Raw genomic sequence first — 13,112 nt, 5'->3', positions numbered from 1 at the left:
TCTGTGGGCATTCAGACATACTTCATAACAGCCCGCAGATATATGCTCAAAGCGCCGTCATCCCGTCACTTCTGTGATCTGATGGTGTTACAGAAACAACCCAGATCAACAGCTTGGCTTCAGCGCTTCGACACAAATAATGCAAACTCTGTTCATCTGATGATGTAAGATAAAGAAACACTTTGGAGATCGGATGTTCCCGAAATAACTCGATTCTGTTTTATGCGGAGAAGGTATGCATGAAGTATTACTAAGTGTTACAAGGAAAATCTGCCGAACCAAAAATATGAGTGTGGGAGACGTTATGGACGAGGACTGTCTTGGCATTTTTGCACTTCCAGTTCCCTTATCTCGAAGTCGATGTGTTTCTTGGTAGGTTTTTGCTTAGATGATTGGAATAAGATCTCTGCTTAACACTGAAAAAAGGCAGTCTCTAACAAGTGGCTAAGTGTTTAAGTCCTTTTTAGCCAAACGTTAGCATTTTCCTTCTGGCGATTGCATTTACAGTTCAAAAATCCTAAAAGGGGGTTCATTTGTGAAGATTATGTTGCTGAACAAAACTTGTAAGTTTCATAAACGCTTATTTGCCAGGTGGCTTAGTTTCTGCAATAATCTAACATCCATGTTGGCTTTTTGTGGATGGAATACTAACCTTCGGGCTGGCCTCCAGAGATGCATCATCCCTGCAGCACGCTGGATGATAAACAAACAACTGTTCACCAACACGTTAGCACGCCAGAACTTTTACGGGGTGATAATGTGTGTGCGATGTGTTTACAGCTTTAAACTCATATTTTCATACTTCTTTGCACTTTTAATTACTAGCCATTTCCTTTACATTATCTAAAGGAAACATTCATTACATTCCTGAACTTTAACGGGCAACATTAAAAATAAAACTGAGCAAAAGTGTAAACCATATCATGAACACAAGTGTGTTTTGGTGTCAGGATCCGTCTTATCAGCAGTGCAGGCACAACTACCTCTTTCACACATGAATGCCATCTTATCTGGTAAAGACATTGCAGTGACACTGCTCTAAACTGTCTCTCACTCTCACACGCACACGCACACGCACACACGCACACACACACACACAAAGCCCTCATCTGGAGCTGACAGTATCCAAACAAATATTCCCACTGAGAATTTAATTAGGTCAAGAGAGAGACAAAGAGATCTTAAATTAAATATCCAATCCCCACTCTTATTAATCCAATCAGTCAGAATAAATTACATCATTCATTATGTGTACAAACACTTGGAGTACACACACATCACCTGTGACACTCTTGATAAAGATTAAATGTTTTTAATTTGCTTTTATCCAATTTATTTATTTAATTTAGTCAGTGTTCTGCTTAAGGTACAACTGCATCAAACACTATCAGTTCCAGGACTGCTTTTTAAATATCAAGCAGCATTATCTTCCTTTGTTTCTCCACATAATTATGAGACAAACCAAATATATTGCAGATTATGTGCGATTTGTATTGATCCTCTGCCATTGGCACACGTGCCGTTATAACAGATCCGTGGGATCCTCTCCTTTTATAGCTTCATGTTTACTTTGGCGGCAATTCTTTGAGTCCAGCTTTTAAGCCAAGGATCTCAGCCAACGAAACACAATGAGACAACGCAAGGAGCAACATGCAGTGTGTTCTTTAAAAAATAAATAAATAACAGTTTATTTCATTTGGCTTCTGCTGCACGCACAATCAATCAAAGTGGGGGATCATCACTCGTCCCAGACCCAGTAGAAAGACCCTAAACGGCGTGCGTGTGAGCGCATGTGTATGTGATATTTAGAAAGGAGTTCTTGCAGTCATCTAGCAGCACACAGGGTGTTATTTCACAACTGAAAGGCAGACGGAGAATTAAGGGTTTTTGTTTGTTTTTTTAGAAAGGAGTTGTGTGAAACAGAGAAAGCGTGGACGGAATAAGATGCCGACCGCCGCCACACTCATTGACAGCGCAGACGGTGACAACTGGCAAGTGGCACAAACTGAATATAAATATATGATAAAGTTGACATTTAGAAGCGTCCATAGATGGATGACTCTAACTGACGGCCAATTTGGCTGCTAATCTAAAGGCCAAGGCAGCTGGTGGCAGGGACAAGAGATCAATCGTGTGTGTGTGTGTGTGTGTGTGTGTGTGTGTGTGTGTGTGTGTGTGTGTGTGTGTGTGTGTGTGTGTACGCGGTATCTCACTCACCAAATAGATTGCTGGAGTGGCCTTGCTTGGAGACGGGCCTGAGCTCATTGGAACCCCAGGCGTAGCGCCTGTAGCTGCCCCACGCATGTTTCATCATCTGACAAGGAGGAGGAAGAAGAAGAGGAGGATGAGAGATGAAGAGAGTTAAAGAGCACAATCAATCATCTGAGCTGTAATAAAAACAATTAAGTCATTTCCATACAAAACAGTAGGTTTTGTTTAGGGTCATTCCGTGTCATTTCATCAAATTTCTGAAAATCTTCACACCTGACCATCTCACAATGTCCTGAAAAAATTTGAGTACAAAGATACACTTGTTAATAGGAAAAATCCAAAATATTAAGTCTCTACTGTCAATAGTTTTCTCATGAAACATCATTGAATGAAGGGTAGTTTAGACGGTTTTTGGCATCATGCTCTGAAAAGCCATTTTTAAACAGCAATATCTGGAAAACTATCTCACCTGTGGCCTTCAAAATTTCTACAGTGTATATCTGTTACTAATAGCCTCCAGACATCGAATATCAGGGGTGTAGCTCAATGATAACCTAGTATGGTAGGTACTTAAAATGTGGCTTGTTGAAATAAAGTAGTACATTTGAAGAGTGACTGAGCTCCCATTTTTGCAGATAAAATACTTCTATCACTTCTGCCTCTATCTCTGGTGTTAGCTTAAACATTCTACTAAATATGGTTTCTCTCAGATGATTAGTTTCACAGATATTAAGGCTCAAAAATGGAAGTAAACACATCTTTGCCCAACTTCAGAGTCATATTCCAAAAAACTGACAACACGTATCAGGTCCAAACTTACTTTTTTTGAAATATCATATTCTTGTTAAAATCATATTAAAAAATCAGGAGGGTGTTTTGCCTCAATTTGTCGCAGTGATTTTTTAAAATCCTGATATTGGTGGGGTTTTTGTGAACGTTTTTTGGTACTGCATGTCTTAATATCCTACAAGTAAACATCACAGCAGGGCATTTCAACCATGTTTTTTACCATTTACCAAAGACTTATATGTGACTAAATACTACTGATAAATTTAGCCTTATGAAAACATTAAATTGTAGCACAGTTGTAGTTATAGAGGCAATAAGTCCTTGGATGTGAGTTGAACATGCTGAAAGCAGCTTTTAATGTCTTAAACCATGAACAAATGAATTGAAGACTGTACATTTTGTCATACTTTAAGTATATAAATTACACAACCAAATCAAATAATAATCTTAATTTGAGCATAAAGATTTTACATTACAGTAGAAAAGTCTCCAAAGTTTGATATTGAATAACAGTTTGTCTCTGTGCTCACTATGAGACAATATGTGAGTTGTGTGTATGATCAGAAATGGTGGATAGGAAGTATCAGAGATGTTTCAGATGAGGATGTACTGGTTCAGTTCATGCACCCACATGGCCCTGCCAAGAGTTTCTACTGGCCAAGAAGAGAAGACATGTGCAATGTCCCACTGCAGCATAGAATTGCAAGATTTGACGTTCCCTCTACAGAAACTGGGCGCATGTATGCCATCAAAAAAGATGAGCACAATAGAGCAGAGATGTACATTAGACTATTTGTAAAGTCACTGCCAAATTAATGAATGTGACTAAGGAATTGGATCTAAAAGATGAAAAATGTGTGATCCCTCATAGTGAGCATAGAGACAAACTGTTATTCAATATCAAACTTTGGAGACTTTTGTACTGTAATGTAAAATATTTATGCTCAAATTAAGATTATTATTTGATTTGGTTGTGTAATGTATGTACTTAAAGTATGACAAAATGTACAGTCTTCAATATTTTGCTGTTTGTTCATGGTTTAAGACCTTAAAAGCTGCTTTCACCATGTTTAACTCACATTCAAGGACGTATTGCCTCTGTAACTACAACTGTGATCCATTTTAATGTTTTCGTGAGGCTAAATTTATCAGTAGCATTTAGTCACATGTAAGTCTTTGGTAAATGATAAAAAGCACAATTGAATTGCGCTCCTGTGATGTTTACAAGTAGGCTGTTAGGATATGCAGTACCAAAACCAGCCACAAAACCCCCACCAATATCAGGATTTTAAATCACTGCGACAAATTGAGGCAAAACACCCTCCCGATTTTTTAATATGATTTTAACAAGAATATGATCTTTAAAAAAAAGTAAGTTTGGAGCTGATACGTGTTGTCAGTTTTTTGGAATATGACTCTGAAGTTGGGCAAAGATGTGTTTACTTCCATTTTTGAGCCTTAATATCTGTGAAACTAATCATCTGAGAGAAACCATATTTTGTAGAATGTTTAAGCTAACACCAGAGATAGAGGCAGAAGTGATAGAAGTCTTTTATCTGCAAAAATGGGAGCTCAGCCATCCTTCAAATGTACTACTTTATTTCAACAAGCCCCTTTTTAAGTACCTACCATACTAGGTTATCATTGAGCTACACCCCTGATATTCCATGTCTGGAGGCGTTTAGTAACAGATATACACTGTAGAAATTTTGAAGGCCACAGGTGAGATAGTTTTCTAGATATTGCCGTTTAAAAATGGCTTTTCAGAGCATGATGCCAAAAACCGTCTAAACTACCCTTCATTCAATGATGTTTCATGAGAAAACTGACCTAATATTTTGGATTTGTCCTATTAACAAGTGTGTCTTTGTACTTGAATTTTTTCAGGACATTCTGAGATGGTCAGGTGGGAGGCATTTGATGAAATGACACGGAATGACCCTTTACGGTCCTAATACTGGATCGATATATTTGTGTGTGTACGTGTCATTTTTGACATTTCTTTACTGCAATGTTTTTTGTTACATCCGCCAACATTTACATCAAAAATATTTTTGTTATCAGTTAATTCTGATGATTGTTTTCTTGACAGATCAATAAATCATGGTCATCAAATGGTTTAAAAGACATCAATCACATTTTCCAAAAGCCCAAGATGACATACTTAAATGTCTTGTTTTATACAACAATGCAAAGCCTATAATTATTCAAATTAATATCAGAGAAGACCAAGTAAACAGGCAATTAGTCATAAATAAACTCTAGAACAAGAGATTGTTTTTCTGTTTCCACTTCAATAAATAAATAATTTAAATAGTTGACGATTCATGTGACAATTTGAGGTCTCTGGATCTGGAGCTCTTGGAGAATTTGAGACAAACGACGATGTCTGTCAGTAATCTTCACAATATTTATCCCAAAGTAACAAGTAATTCATTGCAACTTAATGCCATTTAAATCAAGGCTGCCGCCAGCCCCTTGTTCCGCCCATCACTCTGGTATTAACTATATTTATAGCGATGAAACTGCTTTCATATCCAACATTGTGAACTGAGCACCTCGCAATGCCTCTACTGAAGATGTGAAACTACCAATTATCATTACTTGATATATTCCAGTTTAAAAATAACATCAAAATCCAATAAAATACAGTAGTGGCTCAGGCTTTTAACAACATGTTCTCATACCTCAACAATAGAAAAAAAAAAGGGTTGTTAGCCAATTAAACACTTGGTGGTAATTTTTACTCTTTATACTACGGCACCCGTCTACCTCATTCACGCCAGTCTTGGCATGGGATGATATGAACAATGTATGTCACGTTTATCCTGTTAAAAAATAATGGCGATTCAGGATATTATCCCTGGAAAATATGCTTAAAAACGTTAAATACGTTTGAGCAAAAAACAATCAAATCTTAAATCCTATGATGTTTTTTTTTTTTTTTTACATCAGGCTGTATTTTCACTACCGTGACAGCGAGCTAGACAGCTTTTTCAAGTCACTTGTTGCGAAATTTACGATTATCCCAATAATAGAAGTCCACCACGATCAATGCATTTATCCGCAAGAAAATCCTATTTTGTCCCGTCCTATCTCCAGTTTTAATTACTAAGGTATTAGTGTTATTATTAAGACCACTAGAGGTGGCCGCATAACAATAAACACAAATATGAGTCATGATAAGCTGCTAGCATGGATGACCTGTACAGCCTTTTTAATGGGAAGTGTGGAAGTTATTTCTTTGTACAGTTCAACACCAAACTGAAAATCAATAATAACGAGTGCAACATCTGTCAACATGTTCTGACAAATGACCTACTCAACATGAGAGTAAGTCAATTATGATTGGTGTCACAATCATACAAACAAAAACACAAATATCACTCATCTCCCTGCGAAACGGAACATTTTCCTCTTCTGAGTCTCATTATTTGCGGTTGAAAACACCCAATTCCCCGAGCAGGAATGACTGGAGTTTCATCTTATTTTAATCTGGTGCTGGCTGGGGACTCGATAGCAGCGTGAACACCGGCTTTCAATCTAACACCTAGACACTCATCTCAGCACCGGACGTGGCTCCTCCTCCACCTCGGCATTTGTCTGCCCTGCTAATCCAGGTTACATAGTGTCGTTCTCCAGCTTCCCAGAACCTGCGTCTGGATTAGACATGCTAAAACCCTTTATCCTCCACCTTCAGATGGATGTCTGTTCACACTTCACACTCTTGTCATATATACAGGCTACTGGAGCTACATTGTAACCTATAACATATACAGGGTAAATACCAGCATACTACTTTACATCTGAGCAGCCACATCCTGTTAGCATACAAATGCATGTGTGTGCAAGTGCACTTAGGTGTGTGAGTGTGTGTGTGTGTGTGTGTGTGTGCGTGCGTGCGTGCGTGCGTGCGTGCGTGCGTGCGTGCGTGCGTGCGTGCGTGCGTGCGTGCGTGCGTGCGTGCGTGCGTGCGTGCGTGTGTGTGTGTGTGTGTGTGTCTGTAGGGCACAGTTGATTCTTCTGCTGACTCACTGTTAGTTAGCTCACTTGAGGACAAACACTCACTGACAACAACTCACTGTGTGATCATTTGAAAGTTGGACACAAATGACTGCAGCAGGCAGTAAACCAGGACGTCCACGAGTTTCTCGGTCAACGTAACCTGTTGCCCCAGAAACCAATATGATTTAAGACGGTAAACCAGTCAACAAATGGGCAATTTGACAATTCTGTTGAGCCGAAACACAGTGCTGCTGGACCGTCCCGCATGTCTGGCAGCCATCGCACTTAGCAAGAGCAAGAGAAGCTCAAGTGAGGTTCAATCAAATATGAATGGGTTTCATGGTGAAAGGCTGCACTATATAACATCTACTTAAAAAGAGAACATCACAAGATCCAGCGGAGGCTGTAAACGCTGACAACATCCACAGGTTGCGGGTGTGTTCTGAAGGTGTGCCCGTTACAAAGCGAGCTGATTGGACGTGCTGCTGGTGGCATTGTCTAGACTCTACTGAAAAGTTTGGTGGTAACATTATTACATCAAGCAGGAAATGTGAGAAACAGTCAATGAGCTGTGGCATGTAATGGGGCACCATGAAGCCCCGCCCTCGCTGCTTCACAGCGCACCATTGCTTATTCGTTTAGCCATTTATAGAATATTAAAAGGTATGCCGTGTCGAAATTGCACCACCTTTGACACTGCACGTCCTTGGATGTGTGTATTTAATAAATACTTAAAAATACAAACACACATTCATGCAGACAGAGATTCCATGTTTTATACTAAATTATTATGCCCGATTTCAGGACCACTTACTCTTTTCTTTGACTGAAAATGTAGACCATTAAAAAGGGAGAGAGTATGTCAGACGAAGGATGTCAAGAAATGGCTAAGAGTATTTTTTTTTTTTACAGAAGGAAGGCACAAAACAGATGGTGCAAAAAAAGTAATTGCTCGCATCAACTTTGTAACGCAGGTTCTCAGTAACAACCATGAACACTAGATAGGACACTAATTTGTTTATTGCAAGCATGACTGCAATGTTCAGTCAAAAGGTGGTTTTCAGGTTACACGATGCTTGCCGAAGAGCCCATTGCATTTATTTCATACATTTCACAGAACTGGTTATTAGATCACAGTGCATGAAGGAATATGCCTTAGAGAGGAATAAGAGGAATCCCTCTCATACCTTGTGCTCCATCTACATTTGACACTGTGGCCTTCTTTGAAAAAACACAGAACAAAACAGCATTTGCGTAACAACTCCCACACGCATCAAAATGACAGCTAGCGAACAGTTTCCTCCAAACCCACTAATTAAAGCCAGTGAACCTGCTAATTACAGCTCCTAAATGCATGTCACATAAAACAAAAGAACCTACTCAAATACTCCTTTTCCACGCCACATGCTCCACTGCAACATACAAGAGGAAGACTAAAGCTGATCCGAGGTCTGTTCAAGGATGCTGAGATCAACACGCCACTCGAAAAGCGACATAGAATTTACACTGCAAACAAATTGGCACCGGTGACTAATAATCCTTCCCGCCCAGTTTCAAAGCCAACATGAAGATTAAAAACATGTCAATCAAGTCGGGTCTGTTTACATCCAAACCTTTTAAGAGATAAAGCAAATTATGTGAAACAACCTGCCTCAAGTCACCACTCAATTATTCAGTGTGATTTTACTAGTTTTCAATAGGATTTGAATATTTTGTGACAACCAATCACTAGTATGTATACGGCCACTCTAAAGCAGTCTTAATACCGTGTAGAGTAAGTAAAACGAGTGTGCTGTTTACAAGTGATAAGGTACAACAAATGTCAGAGTTGAAGATTTCTGTTGCACAAAATAGGAGACAGTTTAGGATGTTTACTTAAAGGGATACTTCACTAATTTGCATTGAGCTTTGTATCGTTAGAAACACGGTAGTATTTTTTAATGGCCGTGCATCATTCGGTCATTAGACGGGAGAGCTCCGTATTTCGATTCTGAAAAGGAGGCTCTGCTTTGGTTAGAGGGGGTAAGACTACAACACTAGTTCCTCATGTTTTCAACCCGCCTATAGGGGGCGGGACCCACTGAGGCTACAGACCTATTACAGATCAGTGGGTGGGACCTCACTTGCAGAAACTAATAGCAACATCCGCCATCTTGCTTGGAAGCTTGCGCCTATGGAGCCGTTCATTGTGGGAGTTGTTGTCTTCCATTCACATTTGCCAAAAAGTCACTGCCTGCCTTTTCTCAGACAAGAAGGCACCAAATTTTAAATTGATTTTACATTTTGACTACATTCATAACCTACTTTCAATACAAATTCATGTTTCCACCCAGTATTCGAGACAAAACTGTGTCTCCTCGTGGACGCTAAGTGCTAACCTTTGAGCCGAGGGTGACAGTCAGGCATTTCAGAGATGGAGAGGAAATGTTGCTAATAGTTAATGCTAACTACAGACAAAGGCTCACAGCTGCGGCGATGGTTCGCAGAATGCCAAACTCTTAGCAACATTTTCTCGCCATCTCTCTAAAAGTTAATCCTAATGTCAACATTTTTCTCTCTTTCCCTCTAATGGTTTAGCTGTCTACATGAGCAGTGAGCTCACCGTGGCGGTGCAGCAGCCGTGGCGGCTACAATTAGCAGAAGGGTAAACTAATAGCAATGTTTACTCACTGATTTGACATGTAGAAGATATTGATTCTGGCACCCAACAACACAACGGGATGACATCTGTATGTGTGTTATAAGCTTACTACTCTAGGTGAATCTTTGTTTTGCATCCGGCTAACACTGACGTAGTCATGACATCGGCTCTTAACTACGTCGGCCTACTGCAACTCTCTTGAACGGCAAGATCTCATGGGACATGGTACTTTAATTCTTCCATTTTGGCAAATAGCGCAAACTCGCAGTAACATTAAAAGGTGTGACGCGCGGTTCTGTAATTCAGTGTGTAAATAGAAGTGTGGCTCACAGTACTAAACATTCCCTGTGTTAACTCTTATTGGATTTATTGCTCAGGATCGCTATGACTCTAATTGGATTAACTGCTCGGGATTTTCGGGGCTGACCGCTGTTATTAGGATCTGGTGGCTGAAGCCACTTCAAACGAACAATATCTCTGTGCTAATTGCCTCCGTGTTTAAGGTGCGGTAGTTTTCTAGGGCAACAAACATCAAGTCCAATCTGGCAGGAAGATCTTAAGTGCATACACACCTCCCCTCAACTCCAGAGCATACAGACGTGCAGGCCGAGGATGACATTGTTTAGCACAGAAAGACGTGCGTGAGAGGTGTTGATAATCACCTCCTCCTCTCTCGCTCTTTAATTCAATCCTATTCTCTGTTGTCCCCCGGCTCCACCTCTCCTCTCAGCCTATTGATCTGCATCAGACATTGAACTAACAACAGTGTTGTTACTGATGACACACACCCACACACACCCACACACACACACACACAAGCCCTTCCCTCTCTACAACTGTTTCCTGTCACCAGGTCAGCTTACTGTGTTTCAACATGCTAACACATAGCAGCAGCTCATGTGTGTGTGGCACACATAATTTAAAACCGAATACTGATATTTTATTTTTTCTAAAGTCAAATTCTAAAATGCAGCTTCCAAAAACGTTTTTGTACTATACGTTTTTATACTATACTTTTTAGACTTCCAGGATGCATTAACAATCTCAAAGTCTTCAGACATATGAAAGCTAAATAAAACCTAAGACAGGAAATGTTGGCAAAACCGTTTCCCACGGGTTTCTCTTCTGGTCACATGGTCTTCAGACATTGTATACTTTGACTATGCCACCTGTTTCCGAGAGAGAGACAGGAAGAAAACCTAAAACAAATATAAATGTGTCAATATAAAGCACATGGGACTTTTGGGAGTCATATCATGAGTCATATCCTACGGCCTTCACAGTCATGACGGCTCGAGAACGACACTACTACTGTAGAGGCAAAAATGGAGAAGGGAGACAGCTTTGCTGCTGTTGCATCAGAGAAAACAGACTCCTATCTCTTCCCATACCTCATCACAGATGGACATGGAGGTCCAAATGAGGCTTCCTTTAAATGCCCTCAAATTTATAAACTGCCTTAGATTGAGTAGGTAAGTTTAACACCACACACACATGGGCGCGCACGCCTCGGGTGCTCGGAGGGTTTAGATAGCACGCCGTATCGCTTCGTCTCGCCTCTGATGCAGCTCTGTGACTACCTCCGTTGGCGTCTCAGATACTGATATACTGTAATATAATAATATAATAATAATTATACTGTTACGCCTTTCCCCTCGGCGAGTGTTTAGACTGACGACGGGGCAGAATAACGGCAGAATACTCCTGCAATGAAAAGGCAGTCTAAAAGGGGCTAGGGATGATGGTGAATCATTAACGTCTGCTGTGCAAAGATCGAGGGGTTAATGTCCCGGTTCGCCCCAGGGTGTCTCAAGCAATTTGCAACTGAGGGGATGTGTGTAAAACAGGAGCTCCTCCAGGGGCTGCTGTGGTCAAAGTGGAGCTGAAACTGAATCCATAGATAGTTTGTTTTTCGAGGGAAACAATGGTGACCAACTCCCTAGTAACAGGTGCACTGCGAGTGTGTGAGACAGAGAGAGTGTAAGGGAGGAAAGGAGGGTAGGTAGGTGACAATATGGTCGTTGAGCAGATAAGGACATCAGATCAACCAGCATTTGGGTCACACGAACACACACAGTGCCTGCCAAAGAAGCGTCCTGAGTGAGTGTGTGGTGATGTAGAGATGCTTGACTGCCTCACTCCCCCTGCCATCTCAATGAGAGGAAGATAAAGACAGAGTGAGATACGGATAGAAAATGCAGGAGATAGATAGGAAGCAGGAGAGACTATAGACTGGAAAAATACTTCACATCATGATTGAAGACGCATTACTTACATACAAGCCAATTTATGACCAACGCATGGAAGAATGAATAGGAGCGTAGAAAACGAAGAGAAGAAATTGAAGGAAAGAGAATCACAGAGATTCATTATTAGGCCTGTGAGGATGAGAAAAAGGGCTCACACACTGCCGATCTGATGATTTTCCTATCCATCTTTCAGCAAAGTTCCAGCAAATATATCACTTTGTAGTTGAATCAGTTTCTTGAGCACAGGAAAAAAAAAAATCCACAAAAAAATAAATTCAGATTCTGATGTGAATTGGATTTAGCTGGTGTGTCAAGAGAAGAATTGCAGTTATGAAATTATTGATATTTCGGTCAATATTTGGATTTTCATCATAGCATCCCATCTGTTCTTTAGTACAAAACCCTCCCTGCTTTGGGGAGGTCCTAAAACTACTGCAACAGTTCACAGGAAACATGAACTGAAACCAAGTCACGAATAGCAATCTATTATCTACGTACAGTATGCAGACACACATGGGCGTTACCCAGAAAACAGTGACCACTTAATTCACAGCACATATGAAAAGCTGGTGACTTCCTGTTTAACCCATAAACACAAACAGGAGGATGAACAGCTTCCTTTTTTGGAAGAGCTACTCTGTAGCAGGTGTTTGTCAGAACAACTCTTAAGCTTGTATCAAATATTATTGGTTGACATGCTCTTCTATAACAGCAGATGGTCTTCAAGAGCTAATGTTACTACATGTTTTTCTTCTGAATTACTGGAAAAGTCTAGTTGTGACGTGCTATGACTATATCTACATGTGATCTGGGGAAGTTTTCTTAACCAAACCCCCTTTAAAGCTTTACAGGAAGTACAGCAGCAAGTGCATGAATAGGCCAGGGAGCTGCACAAAACCACAGCAACTCATCAGAAGCATAAAAGCAGACACGTGCCTTTGATTTCACCGAAAGTTTAAAGTGATCAAGTTCTTCTGCGGGTTATTATATGGTTGTTGATTTGTTGCTTTGGTTGCTCCAGGGTTGTTTACCAGGCCGCTCTGTGTTTATGCTCTCCTAAATTTAATCCCTCCCTCTATATCCACCCCCTTTTTTCCTTTTTCTGTGAGGATCTAAGAAACTGTGTACACCTCTGTGAAAAAAAAAAAAAATACTGCATCTCTCTCAACCCTATCTGCTACTTCACACAAGCATATGCACGAGTGCGCCCGCACCCA

General features: G+C 40.3%; 1 protein-coding gene across 1 annotated transcript in view; it reads right to left on the bottom strand.

The window, feature by feature from the left end:
- The window catches only part of man1a1 (mannosidase, alpha, class 1A, member 1), a 132,167-nt gene that overhangs the window by 94,652 nt on the left and 24,403 nt on the right, over nucleotides 1–13,112 (bottom strand). Inside the window, exon 2 of the mRNA XM_084030808.1 lies at nucleotides 2,218–2,314. Within this exon, the coding sequence (XP_083886934.1) occupies nucleotides 2,218–2,314 (97 nt within the window). The remainder of the gene's footprint in view (nucleotides 1–2,217; nucleotides 2,315–13,112) is intronic.

The sequence above is a fragment of the Eutrigla gurnardus genome (genome assembly GCF_963514095.1).
Source record: "Eutrigla gurnardus genome assembly, chromosome: 16".
Taxonomy (NCBI): domain Eukaryota; kingdom Metazoa; phylum Chordata; class Actinopteri; order Perciformes; family Triglidae; genus Eutrigla; species Eutrigla gurnardus.
This window is presented reverse-complemented; position numbering and strand designations above follow the sequence as displayed.